Source organism: Gopherus evgoodei, chromosome 3, assembly GCF_007399415.2.
Source record: "Gopherus evgoodei ecotype Sinaloan lineage chromosome 3, rGopEvg1_v1.p, whole genome shotgun sequence".
NCBI classification, from domain to species: Eukaryota; Metazoa; Chordata; order Testudines; family Testudinidae; genus Gopherus; species Gopherus evgoodei.
In genome coordinates, this window is record NC_044324.1 from 182653037 (window position 1) to 182668318 (window position 15282).

Consider the following 15282-nt stretch of genomic DNA (forward strand, 5'->3'; position numbering starts at 1 on the left):
GAGATTCATATATACGCTGATGTTATTGATAGAATCAATAGAAGTGGATCAGTTGCTGACATCTGCAGTACTACAGCCAAAAAAGTACTTGCAGTACTAAATCTCTGATAGTTTTTATTTTTTTTAATTTCTATTGTATAGGTTTATGTTGAATTTACCAAAACAGTAGCACTTATAATCTGAAGGTATTGGAATCATCACAGTAGGAAATTGTTCTCAAATAACAATAGCTCTTTAAATTTGCCCAAGTATTCTTCAGTTATTAAGGGAAGATTAAGTGCTCTGGAAACAGTAAATCTCCTCTTCAGTTGGAGTATTTGCAGTTGTCAACATAAAAATATTCTCAAGTGTGGTGGCTTACATTACTGTACGGTTTGTGGCTAAAATTTTTGTGCTCTTCATCTGGGTTTTACTATATGGGGTAACGATGTTCAGAGGGAATGCTTTGTGATATTGTTCTTTGGATATTGCTTTAAATAATAGATGGTTGTATCTTAAAGAAGGTTGGGTTTTTGTTTTGCTTTTAAATGGAGGTACTCTCCATGCAAAATGGGTGGTGATCTATTATTGAATGGAGTGCTTGATTTATATTTACTGTATGTTTGCTATTCTCAGCTTAAATTTGCATTTGGTACACTAAAAAAATCATACTGTTTTGTTAGTAGCATTATTATTCCACTGGTTACATTTATTTAAAGTAAAGTTTAAAACTATGGGAATCACTAGTGCCAAAGCAGGGGTTTAAACCAAGGCTCATATTAAGCTGACTCACAGCCATATACATATCAGCTGCTATCTTATTTTCCAGAATCAAAGCAGTTTGTTTTTTTAAGTGAATCTGTAGCACAGACAATCTCAAAAATGTGATCTCAGCTGGAACAATAGCTCTGAGAGGTGTCACTTTCCCCTATTCATCTCAGCGAGGTGTTGTCATCACTGGGCTTCTGAGTTAATTTAAGTTTTAGCATCGTAATCAATTTGTCTTATAAAATAGGGGAGAAGATTCACAGATCTACATGATTTCTGAGAGTGAGGTCTCATTTTTGGTGCCGTAAGTGGAGATACCACCACTTATTTATTTTTCCCTCATTAAGAAGGAGCCAATCCCAAAGAGCTCTGTAGAGATTATGGACATATTGAAGCCCAGAGAGGGGAACCAGGCTCAAAAAACCGAGCAGAGTTCAGAGAGCTGCATAATCATATTTTAAATGTCTGCATAATCAACAGTCTCTCATTTTAGTGACTCGCTTGGGAGAGTACCACCACTTTTTCTATTGCAGTCACAGCTGTAACCAAAAGAAAATCAGAGAACAGTGTACTATACAGTTTTATGCAAATTATTTTGTTATCTCATTTCAGTGAAATATAAAGTTTGGAAACTAGAATAGGACCTGCTCTAGTAGTGTGCACAAGTTCTCGAATTAATTTATTCCTAGCCAAAAACTGAAAGAATTTGTCAGTAGATACTTAAAACATTAACACACAATTAAAATAACTGTAGTCTATTCTGTAGCAAAAATCAGTGCCGATTGTTTGTTGTGTAATTAATACATTTTTTTGTTTTTTATATATTCAGCACTGGTGCCTAATGAAAAAAGTGGAAATCTTCCATGCATTCTTGATATTGACATGTTTCATTTATTGGTAAGTTTTTCATAATGAACACACCTACACCTTTGATCCCATAGGTTACATCTACATTGCAAAAAAAAAAAAAACATGGGGCAGTGAGTCTCAAAACCTGCGTAAACTGAGACAGTGTGAGCCCCATGACTCTGTGGGGCTAAAAATTGCAGCGTAGATATTCCTGCTCAGGCTGGAGCTCAACTCTGAGATCCAAACTGTGTTTCAGAGCCCAAGCTCCAGACCAAGCAGGAACATCTACACTGCTACTTTTCGCCCTGTACTCTAAGCTCGAGTCAGTTGACTCAGGCTCTGAGACTCACACTGCAGGGCTTTTTGTAGTGTAGATGTATTCTTAGGCATCTTTTATATGTCAAAGCTACAGTTATATATTTTCTTCATAACCACAAGAGTTTTGAGGAAAAAATACAGCAAGTTAGGAGTCCTTCTCACAGAGGTTTAGATTTTAATAATTTTTTCGATATTAGAGTTTATTCCCCGACTGGGGGGGGGGGGAAGGCAGGGAACCCTGCATTATTTGATAGTTATCCCTATGTCACGTGAAGGAATGGTTTAACTGGTGTTAAAATTAGTCCCATCGAATGTACTGCAGCACAAAGGATGACTTCAAGAAAAAACTGACTGATTCTTGAGGCTGTGGCAGAAAAGGGGAAGACATTCATTCTCTTAAACTTTCTGTTTTTCTCTATTACAGGTAAGCTTGGTGCTCTCTTTTCCTGCCATATACTGTCAGGATTTTTCAGGGGTTAGTCTTGGCACTGGAGATCTTCACATCTTCCATCTTGTCACAATGGCACACATAGTACAAATTTTACTTACTTCATCAACAGGTAATACCTCCTCTTTTGTTACATTATCAATTTTTTTTTAAATGAACACTAAGGCCAGGTCTACACTTGAAAGTATAGCTATGCTGCTATTTCGTACTAACAAAGTACCCTTAATGCTAATTAAAAGCATACTCAATTGGTCACAAACCACACCCCCACCAGCATAACTGTGCTGGCAAAAGTTTATGGCATAGGTCGGGTTAAACTTTTGGTATGGTATATTGTGCAAAAAGATCTATTCTGTGTGACATTAGCAGCCAAACCTGATCCCTGGGAGGAGACAAAACCATCTTTTCCTTGTTTTCTAATGGAGCATTTCACTTGTTTGTTCTTGGCCTTCTTGTCAAAATTTGGTTGATGTCATTATTTTAGATGTTTGATACTGATGATAATATAGCCAGGTCTTTAATGCTTCTTTTATAAACACCTGTGGTATTCAGAGTTTCACCTCCTCTCTCTCAACTATTTCTAAAAAAGATTTGTCAGTTAAAAATAAGTGATTTCTAGGTTTAGAATTGTACCTGATTTATTTTTTCGTTGCTCTTCAGAAGAAAATGGCATGGACCAAGAAAACCCTAATGGTGAAGAAGAAGTAGCAGTGCTTACTTTGTATAAATTTCTTTGTCAGCATACAGGAAGGTAAAATGATTGTCTCTAGTTTACACAACCATTGTTTCTCTCCTGCTCCCACCACCAATCTGTAACACCATATAAAGGGTGAATTTGATGTACTGATGCTGTTAAGGGAATCATATTTTAAATTCAAAAGTTCTTGCTCCTTGTGTGCTACCTACTAATCCTGGTTCATGATTGACTGGAAAAAGTCACATGACGAATCGGAAAATTTCTGTAATTTATCTCCTTAGAGTTCAGTAATACTGTACTGTAGCATAATTTTGATCAGCCATTTGGCAATTGTAAATAAACCTAGATAGGTTGCACCTGAGTTCCAAGAATGTATTTACTTTTTAGCCACTCAGCCTCTCCCAAATTTCTGATTCCTGATTATGTTATCTATTTAAATTAGAGATTCATAAATATTTATCTTCCCATTAGTGTTAGCTTCAAAGTAAACACTCTCTCTTTACCTGACTTTTGTTTCAGCCAAAGTAAAAAACAGCTCAATATGAAGTATGGCCTAACTTTTATTAAACATACTGTTATTTAGCCCGGCATCTTTGCATTAGCTCTGTTTTCTTAATTTAGTCATAACATGTTAAACGCATGCACACACAGAGTAATTTTATTCCTTCTGTTTTAAGTGCCTTGAAAGAAATGTCCTCAGGCTGGCATCTGTGCAGGAGTATAAAAGCTGGAATTATGCCTTTCCTGAGATGCTCTGCTTTGTTTTTCCATTATTTAAATGGAGTCCCAGCACCATCAGAAATTCAAGGTAATGTCCATTTATTGCTAGAAATGGCATGGAAAAAAATGATTTAAATGCTAACGAAAATAAACCACATTAAACTTTACTTTCTGTAGTAGCTGAAATTAATACATGCTGACTTATTAATGATTCAGAACTATATCTGCACAAACCTGTAAAGCAACAGAAAAGGTTTTTTTAGTTTTTAAATAGTCACTTTTTAATTTAAAAATAGGCAAAATCCAAACAATTTTGCACTGTTGTATCTTTGTTTCAAGGTAATATAGGACATGAAATTGATATTCTAGTGGTTAAAAAGAAATAAAGGCTCATTGCTTGCTTGACATCTCGTCTTTATTACCTTCAGCGTTCTTCTCGTACGAGACCTGCTCCTACTTCCTTTAACTTCAATGAGATTAACAGCAGGCCCTTAATTTTCAATTAACCTTCAAATGTGAGAGTGTTACACTATGTCTACACTACAGTTGAATTCATGATAGCAGCAATCGTAGCTCAGTTGCAGCTATGGTTCAGATAGGGCTTAAATACAAGTCTGGAGGTGTTAGTCATAATCAAAAAGAAAAGGCACATATGAACACACACTACTCTAAGTTCCCCATATTTAAAATTGAATTATTTGATATTTTTAGTTCTGAACTAAAATTAAAGTCAGTGGTTTTTTTCATATAGGCTATTATCAAGACTAGCTCTTGCTGTGTAACATTTCCTTGAGTTATGGCTCCTCAACAAAATGTTAAAAGGAGTAAAGGATAGTTTTCGTAGAATAATAGAATATTAGGGTTAGCAGAGACCTCAGGAGGTCTAGTCCAATTCCCTGCTGAAAGCAGAACCAACACCAACTAAATCATGCCAGCCAGGGCTTTGTCAAGCCAGACCTTAAAAACTTCTAAGGATGGAAATTCCACCACCTCCCCAGGTAACCCATTCTAGTGCTTCACCACACTCCTAATGAAATAGTTTTTCCTAATATCCAATCTGGACCTTCCCCACTGCAACTTGAGACCATTGCTTCTTGTTATGTCATCTGCCACCACTGAGAACAGCCTAGCTCCTTCTTCTTTGGAACCCCCCCCCTTCAGGTAGTTGAAGGTTGTTATCAAATCCCTCCTCACTCTTCTCTTCTGCAGACTAAATGACCCCAGTTCCCTCAGCCTGTCCTCGTGTGTCATGTGCCCCAGTCCCCTAATCATTTTCATTGCCCTCTGCTGGACTCTCTCCAATTTGTCCACGTCTCTTCTGTAGTGAAGGGATCAAAACTGAACACACTACTCCAGGTGTGGCCTCACCAGTGCTGAAGAGAGGGGAATAATCACTTCCCTCGATCTGCTGGCAATAATCCTACTAATAGAGCCCAATATTCCATTGGCCTTCTTGGCAGCAATGGCACACTGCTGACTCGTATCCAGCTTCTCGTTAACTGTAATCCCCGGGTCCTTTTCTGCAGAACTGCTGCTTAGCCAGTCGGTCCCCACCCTGTAGTGGTGCATGGGATTTTTCCTTCCTAAGTGCAGGACTCTGCACTTGTCCTTGTTAAACCTCATTAAATTTCTTTTGGCCCAATCCTCCAATTTGTCAAGATCACTCTGGACCCTGTCCCTACTCTCCAGTGTATTGGACTATATGCAAGATTTCAAGTGAAAAACACTCTATTCTTCCCTGAAGTTCCGTTTTACATAGGTGGGCTTCCCAATTTTTTCACAGTCTGGACCACATCTTAACAGGGAGCTTATTTCAGAAGCCTTAACTGGCAACCTTATTTGCACTGCCATTGCTTGTGCTATATCTGTTTTGTGAATAAATAGGGAACTTCAGGCTCCAGGACTTTCAATCTGGCACCTCTGACCAGCCTTAAATTCACACTGCATCTTAATGTGCAGTGGGGGGGGGAGTCACTCTTTTGCGTTATAATTAAGCCTACGTGTATGTCGCGGAGGTCACAGAAGTCATGGAATTTGTGACATCCAGAGACCGCCGTGCCATTGGGGCCCGGGAACTCCCCAACCGCCCCCGGGGTGGGGGATCCCTCCCAGCACCTTCAGAGGCGAGAGGTCCCTCCCAAGCCTCTGGGCAGGGGTGCGGGGCTGCAGCTTGCTGTTGCTGAATGCCATGGGGCACGGTGCTGGACCCTCCTCCCTCCCCATTTTGACAGGGATGTTTTTAGTAAAAGTCAGGGACAGGTCATGTTTTCTGTGAATTTCTTTTCATTGCCCGTGACCTGTCCCTGACTTTTGTCATCGATTTAGGCTTTAGTAAAATTGTAGGCTTAATTTTAATCTGCAGTTAGGGAGTTAGGGTTGTTTTGTTTTACTGTTGGAGAAGTCTTCCAAATGCAACTATTTATTGTCCTTCTTTTTCTGCATTTACAGTAACTGGGGCAAGCCAATTTGAGCATTTATGTAGCTATCTTTCCCTGCCAAACAACCTCATTTGCCTTTTTCAAGAAAATGGCAAAATTATGAACACATTAGTAGAAAGGTATGAAATTTTTTTCTTTAATTCCAACATAAAGTATGCTGCACCAGAAATTAGTGTATTTTCCCAGTAATACGTATATTTGGAAGTGAAAGATGAATGTATTTTAAAACTTACCTGTAAAATACAGAAGTTTTTGGAAGAAGTTTGCTGTGATGGAAAGTATATTAAATAGAACTATATTTTTTACTTGTTAGAAGTTGTTGTTGTTATTGTTCCTCTATAGTACTGTCTAATGAAGGCTAAAAGGCATCTTTTTTCTGTTTGAAGTTGGTGTAGTGACAATGAAGTAAAAAGGTACCTGGAAGGCAAAAGACAAGCCATAAGGTGAGCATGGAGGGATTTTAGGATGGGGGAGAAAAGTAATTTATTTATTTACACCTCATTCCACCTCCGGTAACTAAATGGAGCAATTTTTCCTGCACTTGGTCTACCAGTAAAGTAACTTACAGAAATACAGCTTCAGAATGCAATTCAGAAGCATAGCTAGAGGAAGAACCAAGATATATTTAATTATTTATAGGGAGAGTAAAATATTGTTTAAATTCAGAGATTTTTGTGAATCCAGAATGGATCATTATAATCCATCTCATTTAGCCTCCTGCATAACACTCAGGCCATAGAATTTCATTCAGAAGTTCCTGAATCAAGCCCATAACTACTGGTTGAGCTAGAGCATATCAGTTTGATTTAATTAAAAAATCTCCAACTGATATGTAAAATTGTTTTTAAATTGTCTGCTCTAAGAAACAAAACTTTTTTTTCTTTGAAATCAGGTAGACATTTGAAAGCAAAATTGTTTGGTCTGTTAAATGTATTTCTACTCATAAAACAATTAAATGAAGCTCAGGATGTTTTTAATGCCTAGTAGTTTTAAAGAAGATTGTTTATTTACTCAGAATGGAGGCTAAATATTGGTACCTCGCTATTCAAGCAATTTAACACGCAAACAAACAGTAAAACTCTATCATGAAAATGTATTTTTACTCTTAAATCATTTTATATGGAACTTTTCTTCTTAAGCCTGTACATAAAAATGCTCGATTAATACCCAAGTGTGACAAAAATCGGTGCATTATTTATTCAGTCAGTTGATTAAATGATAGACTACCAGTTTTAAAATGAAGATAATTGCAAGTTATAATTTTCTAATTGAGTAGTTGAAAGGTTTTTTTGGCTTTTGGTTTTTTTTTATTTGACTGTTAGGAATTTTTTTTACATCTGTTTCTGTTGTTCATCCTTATCTATTCATGAACAGATAAGCAGGTTACAGATGGTTAATCCAGTGGTAGGTCTTTTATCTCTCAGCATGTCACAGTGCACTGCTTCTTGTACAACCTTGAACTTAGATTGCACAACCTCATAGATTGTCTTATTGTTTCTGAAAATATTAACATTATTAAAACATTGTGTAGACTCGTGGTTTTCAACCTATTTACCATTGTGGGCTGCATATACAGCTCTCTCTGGGTTATGTGGGACACACACACACACACACACACACACACACACACACACACACACACACACACACACACACACACACACACACACACACACACACACACACACACACACACACACACACACACACACACTACAGTAAAAGCTGTATTATCCAGCACTTTACCAACTGGAAAGCTGTAGAAACCAGCATTTCTGATATCCATTAAAAGTCCAGTTGGCGCGGGACCAACAGGCTCCCCACCTGGCTCTGTATGGCTCCCTCGAAGCGGCGACATGTTTCTGCTGCTCCTAGGCAGAGGAACAGCCGGGGGGCTCCATGTGCTGCCCCTACCCCGAGCACTGACTCCTCAGCTCCCATTGGCCAAGAACTGCCTGGCTGCGCCTCCATCTAAGAGCAGCAGGGGCATGTCACTGCTTGTGGGGAGCTGCCCAAAGTGACAGCTGCCCAGACCTGGCATCCCAAAACCCTTCCCATGCCCCAACCCCCTGCTCTGAGCCCCCTCCCACACCCAAACTCCCCTCATCCTCAGTTGGTAAGTATAATGCTTAGTTAACTGGAATTTTTGACTTAGCGGCACCTCCTAGTCCTCCCACATGCTGGATAGCAAAGCTTTTATTGTACCTGTATGGCCCTGAAAATGTCACATGGGCCACAGCTCTGTGCTTAATAAGACTGCAAACGGGCCGCAGGTTGAGAACCACTGGTGTAGAATTTTGAGGGAAAATAAAAAGGTCTTGACATCAATACTCATGATTTCCCAATTATATAAATATTCAGTGTTAATGAAGAAAAGAAACACAAATTTACTCCTTGTAGCAGAAGTTTTTGAATTGGAGAGTGGCTGCTTTCAAAACAATATTAGTTGTATCAGAGACTTGCATACAATGTTCTGATCCCTTAGCAGGAGAAATGTTCATATAATCCTATCGTGTATCAGGATGAAATTGTCTAAAGTATGCAAATGAAAGAATATATAATTCTAGGGCTTTTCTTGAGCCGTCCAGGAGAAATAACAAAAATATGACTCCATGCAAACCAAATCTAGTGTGTTTCAATTGTGGGACTTTGGATTCCTTTTTGGTACATCAGTTTGAGGCTTATCACATCAGGCTAAAAGTGGGCTGTTTAACGATTCACGTGGGCAGAGAGGAAGAAAATTAAGGCTTGTGAGTAGTTCTATGAAACAGCAAATGGAACAGTATCAAGTAAGGGGTTATCTGTGCTTTGAGGTAATGCACTCAGGAAGGGTGTGATAGCTAAAGCGCAATAACTTGTGCATTAATTGGTCTATGTAAACTCTGCTGATGCACACTAGAAGTTCATTAGTGACCTTTAACATAGCACTGGGACTGAATGTGGTTCCTCCACCAATACTTATCAGGTAATCATATAACTATTGCACTGATTTTATGTTAAATCATAGAACATTTAAGGAAATGTGTGTTCAGAGTATCAGAGGGGTAGCCGTGTTAGTCTGGATCTGTAAAAGCAGCAAAGAATCCTATGGCACCTTATAGACTAACAGACGTTTTGGAGCATGAGCTTTCGTGGGTGAATACCCACTTCCTCAGATGCATGTAATGGAAATTTCTAGGGGCAGTTTCCATTACATGCATCTGAGGAAGTGGGTATTCACCCACGAAAGCTCATGCTCCAAAACGTCTGTTAGTCTATAAGGTGCCATAGGATTCTTTGCTGTGTTCACAGTAATTTTTATATCAAATTTCTTACCCCTATATGCCATTTTAATGTATTGTCATAGATGCGGAGATTGGTGTAAGATATAGAAGACAACTGAGTGTTGATCACTTCCATAAGATTAGGAGTACTTGTGGCACCTTAGAGACTAACAAATTTATTTGAGCATAAGCAGCCCACAAAAGCTTATGCTCAAAAAAATTTGTTACTCTCTAAAGTGCCACAAGTACTCCTGTTCTTTTTGCTGATACAGACTGACACGGCTGCTACTCTGAAACCTTACATAAGATTGTTACTGAGGTAATACTTGGGGAAATATGAGATTGCAGCGATTGTGTCCACTGTTTGTTAAACATGTGATTGTTTCATTTTAGCTATGCAAGAGACTCTAACAAATTAATAGACCTTCCAGATGATTACAGCTGCCTCATTAATCAAGCATCTAATTTCTCGTAAGTTTTTTTTTTTTTAATGCAGTTATGATGGTGAGCTTTAAAAGCCATTTGTTGCTTTTGATGAACGGGAAAATCTTCTAGCATGAGAGCCTTGAAAAGATTTATTTAGAAAATCATAAAGTAAATGGCACATGTTCACTGCTGTCTTTTCCGCTAAAGTGCCTTATCTTCATTACTTATTTCAGTGAAACATAAAGTAGAGGTGTGCGTGTGTGTAGCGGGGGGAGGATTTAGAATCTGTAACTTCATTTAACTGGAGAAGTTTCCAGAATAAATTTGAATCTATTGATTACCATTTAAAGTACTGAGCTGTAACTCCATAGGAAAGATTTAACTGTATTCACCTACCTGTATGGATGGATGTTTGTTTGTTTGCTTATGTAAAGGTGTCCAAAATCAGGCGGTGATAAAAGCAGAGCACCAACATTGTGCCTTGTATGTGGGACCATGCTATGCTCTCAGAGTTACTGTTGTCAGACAGAATTAGAAGGGGAAGATGTTGGAGCCTGTACTGCACATACATATGTATGTGGTTCTGGAGTGGGTATATTTCTCAGGTAAGGACTTCATTGTATCTAAATTTTTTTAATAGGGTACATGTTGTACATGGGCATGAAGTGAATATTTCCATAAATGTGACTGTCATTGCACTGTATGTAAGGACAATTATGTTAGTAGAAAAGAAGTTAGTTAATAGTTGCACAAAAAATAGAGTTGTTTTTTTTTAATCTGCATTGCACTTCAGAATGTTTAGGAGCTTTCGTCTTTGATGGAATAAGATCTCTTAGACAGTCCAAAGCTGATCAGAAAAAGGATGTGTCCCATGTGTTGTGTAACATTTCAGTGGAAATGAAGGAAATGATCATTGTAAACTTTCTATTTTTCAGAAATCATGAAAATAACTTTGGTGTAAAAGTTAGCTCTAAATTAATCTCACAAGACTAAAACTGGGACCATTATTATAACCTGATGCCACATCTGTTGACACAACAGTACATGTACATTGAAGGATTAGACCACACAACTTGTTTCAGGTTTTTCATAAACATTTGTTAATGAGAAACAAAATTGATGTATTTTCTTGCAGTATTCCTAAATAGCTTCAAAATAAATTAGTTCAGGAACGCTGATATTTATGCTGTAACAGATAAAATGTGGAACATCATTTTGTTTGAACTATTTAATTACATGGCGTAGAAGGGATATAAATATTTTCAGATGGTACGTACATTTTAAATTCCACAGTATGTGCAGATTATACAGAATCACAGATACATGAGAGTCGCAAGAAGCTAATGTTTGTGAAAAAAACAGAAATGTGGTCACATCATAAAGTTAATAACCAAAATGTCCTGTCTCTCTCTCTCTCTCTCTCTTTGTGTAGAGTACGAGAATGTCAAGTGCTATTTTTAGCTGGAAAAACAAAGGGCTGCTTTTATGCCCCTCCCTATCTTGATGACTATGGAGAAACGGACCAGGGACTCAGGTACATTTTCTAAAACGTTTTAAAATATTCATTGAAACACTTTTTTACCCTCAAAAGCAGTTGGTTCATGTAATAAGCTTAGTTATATATTAAATAAGTTAAAACTAAGCTGCTAAAGTTGGTCAATAATATAGTTGTGTGTAGTGGTAATGTCTAAAACCAACATTATTTTAAAAAAAAATTTACTTCGTTAGAAACATCTGATAAGAAATAATTTGCCTCGTATAAAGAGGTTTCCTGAAGGGTAAAATCTTGACTAATGTCTCAGCATCTCTGAGGTTCCGTAGACAATACTACTGACAAATATATATCTTACTTTTTATGCACAATTTGTTTATTAAATATAGTTAATTATGTATATATGTCTATATCAGATGAAAACCTCCTGTCACAAGTTGACTTAAAGTAGATCTGCATGCTGGTTTCTGTGCTGAAGTCTGTGATCTTAGGGGGAAAGGGTAGCTTGGCGTTCACTAGCATTTACTGTTACTGGCTTTGTAGATAATGGAACCAGATCCTTGCAAATGGTCAGAATCATAAAATGTACTCTGGTGGTGACATACAAAGATTGTTTAAAGCTCACCTTTACATTGCCCTAATCCTAGTGCTGCTTTGTACTTGCTGTTCCCCCAGCCCAGGGGCTGCTTGTAACTTATGCCAGCATTTAACAGTCACAGGGAACTAAAACAGGCCAAGTTTTGTGTGTCATGAGGGTGGGTTCCCCCATCCCCTTCTGTATCAGTGTCACCTTTTGTCCACAATGCTTGCAGGAGGTGAGGAAAATAGTGTATTTGCCCATGCATTGCCTGGTACACTCCTGCAAGGCCATTTTTACTGGGGTCAGATAAATGAAGCTTGTGCTATACCACTGGTGTTATTTAACCATATAGTGGCCTCATTGCTCCTGACAATTTGATCCTGTATTTCCACTGGCTTCAGAGGGGAACATGCCTTCCCTAAGCAGTTTTCTCCAGGTTTGCCATAATACATACATCACCTATAACCAGATAGCTCAAATATAGTGGGGTTGAGACACATGCCATGATTGTCTTACCTTAATTTCTTCTGCTTTTATAGATATATTTTTTTCTCCAATATGCCTCCTACTGTGGGGGAGCATAGGGCCCAAAACTAAGTTAATATCTCTTCTCATCTTGAAGAGATGACATGTATCTACACAAATGTAAAGGGCTGTCATTTTTAATGATGCTCATTGCACAAGATGAAAATTTTGTGTCTGTAGAGGGTCAGATGAAATACTACAGGATCAAGTTACTTTGGCATCAACTCTTGCAAAAATTGCCTTGAAAGTATTATTATACATACAGTAACGTTAAAAGATCATGTAAGTGTTTTGTGTAAGTGCTCTATAACACTTCACAGTTGTAAGTTTCCTAATAAATGTAATCTTTTTCAGGCGTGGGAATCCCTTACACTTGTGCAAAGAACGGTTTAAAAAGATTCAAAAACTCTGGCAACAGCACAGTATCACAGAAGAAATTGGACACGCACAAGAAGCAAATCAAACACTAGTTGGCATTGATTGGCAGCATTTATAATTGGTTATCATCTGAAGACTGGAACTTTATTTATGATGATTTTTGTAACCCAGTAAATTTTTCAAACAAAAGAGGGATTAGGGGAAAAAAAATTGAGGAAAATAAAGAGACGATTCCAGTCCTTCTATTTAACCATTGTTTTCCAATTTCTTTTGTAAAGTTCTTGGTTACAATAACCATGTAAACTTTTTTCTGTGTAAGCAGGTTTTACTAGTAGTATTATTTGCACTGTGCTTCCTTCACATGAAACCTCTTGGCGTATAGAACCTGGGCAAATGAACTTAAGTTTCTGGGACAAAAGAATGACTCTTCTTGGAAATCTGACTCTGATTTTTCTAATGAACTGCAAGAGGGGGGAAAAAAACCTGTTGAAATGGAGACTAGATTAAGCACAATTATGGATTGTGTTTTGCCCTTTGCTAATAATCTGAGCCGGTTTACTTTATTTATTATTCTATGTTTTAATACTTAAACTGTGTACATGCAATGGAATAAAGTAAGGATGAAAATAATGTAGCAAATGGATGTATCTGTCTGCATCAGTGGATAACTCTTAAACTCGGTGTATCTAAAATTTATTTTTTAATTCATATTCTTACAGATTTTTTTTGCCTTCCAGTTGATTTTCTTTTTACTAAAAAAACTAACACTAGTTTACAAGTAAAACAATTCAATTTAAAGCTTTTTCTGGAGCATTGCACTCCTTTCACATATTGTGTGGTTTGCAATTTGAATATAGCGGGGAAGCCCTTTCATTTTTCATAATGTGATTGTTTTCCCAAATTTAAAGGGTTGACATTGTCTTTTAGAAGGTATCTTAAGGCAATGGCAATACATTAAAAGTCATATTTTTCTTCATTTTTGACTTCCATCTTTGAAGGTGCAAATCCCACCTACATCTTGTTGCAGTTTACTAATTTCACAACTGCAAATAGAAACCCTCAGACAAAAATGAACTATTTTCTCTGTATATGAAGTCATAGAGCATTTGTTTGCTCCTGTTCATTTCCTTTCAGTTGTACCATCAAGTACATTTATTTTTTGACATAGTAGACATTTGACTAAAGCTCTGTAAAGATGTTTGTCTATAGTATATTTTATAAATATATTCTATATATGCACAGATTTTGCACTTGGTATGTGGGTGCCTGAAGGCATAGTTGTATGTAGTAAATGCAATGTTAGACCCCCCCAAGAAATCTCTAAATGACATGCTTTCTGATTGAAGGCATTAAGGCTATGGATTTTCTAAGTTTTTGGTAAGTTATTAAAACAATTTATTTACCTAGTCCTGAGTTTTAATAATCAAAGTGATTCTTTTACTGAGGCTTGCGTTTGATTTCCTCTTCAGCCCAGACAAGCATCCTTTCAGTGGCTGCTGTCTTTATTTACAATAGGCTTGATTGGATTGTTTGCATTTTTACAGATTTAATGTTTCAGAATAATTCTGTATGTGTTACAGTGTACAGGACAATTCTCCCCAGGCTTGGAAATAGTCTTGAGTTAAGATGTAGACAATACAAAATAGAGAAACTGAACAATTATCAACTCCTATTTCTTAAGGCCAGTATTAGATGTGACATTTTTGTCTCTAGTGGCTCTTTGATCTGCCTATATACACACCTCACTCTTTTTTATAAGAAAACTGCAAAATCTGCAGAAAGAAAATCAGCATTAAAGTTCCATCAGTCTACCCTTCCTCTCCTTAGTTATATAACAACTTCTTGCTGTGCATGTCATAAAATTTTTTTCTTCTGCAACACTATTCCTTTTACTGAAAGGCTTGCTGCTTCTGCTTTATTCCACCTGTCTAGGGAACTTGGTTAAAATTGCTTTGAAAAAAATCAGTTTTATCATGGGCATAGCTATTTCAGAAATAACAAAATGGTATCTGCCACAGTTCATTACACTGACAGATTTTCTGGGTAAATCAAAACATTGATAGAAGGCATTTTTCTCATTTTTCTGAGATGCAGAGAGTTGAATGGATTAATGGAATTATGGCTGCAAAAAATAGCAAAGTACACAATTTATCCTGTGTTCTGTAAATTTAGTCATTCTTACTTAAACTGTTTTCTTTTCTGATTTGTTTTGCATGTATTTATGTTCACCGTAGAAATATTTATATAACATGATTTTGGTATCAGGGAAGAAATACCTGTAATAAATCGGCTACAACTTTATCATCTATGGACTACTTGTAAAATTTGGAATGTATCATATGTAAGGGGAAAAAAAAGTTGCAAGTATCAAAATAAATGATTTAGGTGTTGACATTAAATA

The 15282-nt window shown here is 37.1% G+C and overlaps 1 protein-coding gene across 3 annotated transcripts in view; it reads left to right on the plus strand.

The window, feature by feature from the left end:
- The window catches only part of UBR2 (ubiquitin protein ligase E3 component n-recognin 2), a 119511-nt gene extending 104231 nt beyond the window's left edge, over positions 1 to 15280 (plus strand). For all 3 annotated transcript variants that reach the window (XM_030557628.1, XM_030557627.1, XM_030557629.1), the window contains 10 exons: positions 1577 to 1644; positions 2339 to 2474; positions 3023 to 3113; positions 3737 to 3867; positions 6228 to 6336; positions 6604 to 6660; positions 9874 to 9951; positions 10341 to 10511; positions 11339 to 11440; positions 12858 to 15280. In XM_030557628.1, coding sequence (XP_030413488.1) covers positions 1577 to 1644; positions 2339 to 2474; positions 3023 to 3113; positions 3737 to 3867; positions 6228 to 6336; positions 6604 to 6660; positions 9874 to 9951; positions 10341 to 10511; positions 11339 to 11440; positions 12858 to 12999 — 1085 coding nt within the window. In that variant the 3' untranslated portion in view covers positions 13000 to 15280. The remainder of the gene's footprint in view (positions 1 to 1576; positions 1645 to 2338; positions 2475 to 3022; positions 3114 to 3736; positions 3868 to 6227; positions 6337 to 6603; positions 6661 to 9873; positions 9952 to 10340; positions 10512 to 11338; positions 11441 to 12857) is intronic.
- The last annotated feature ends 2 nt before the right edge of the window (positions 15281 to 15282 follow it).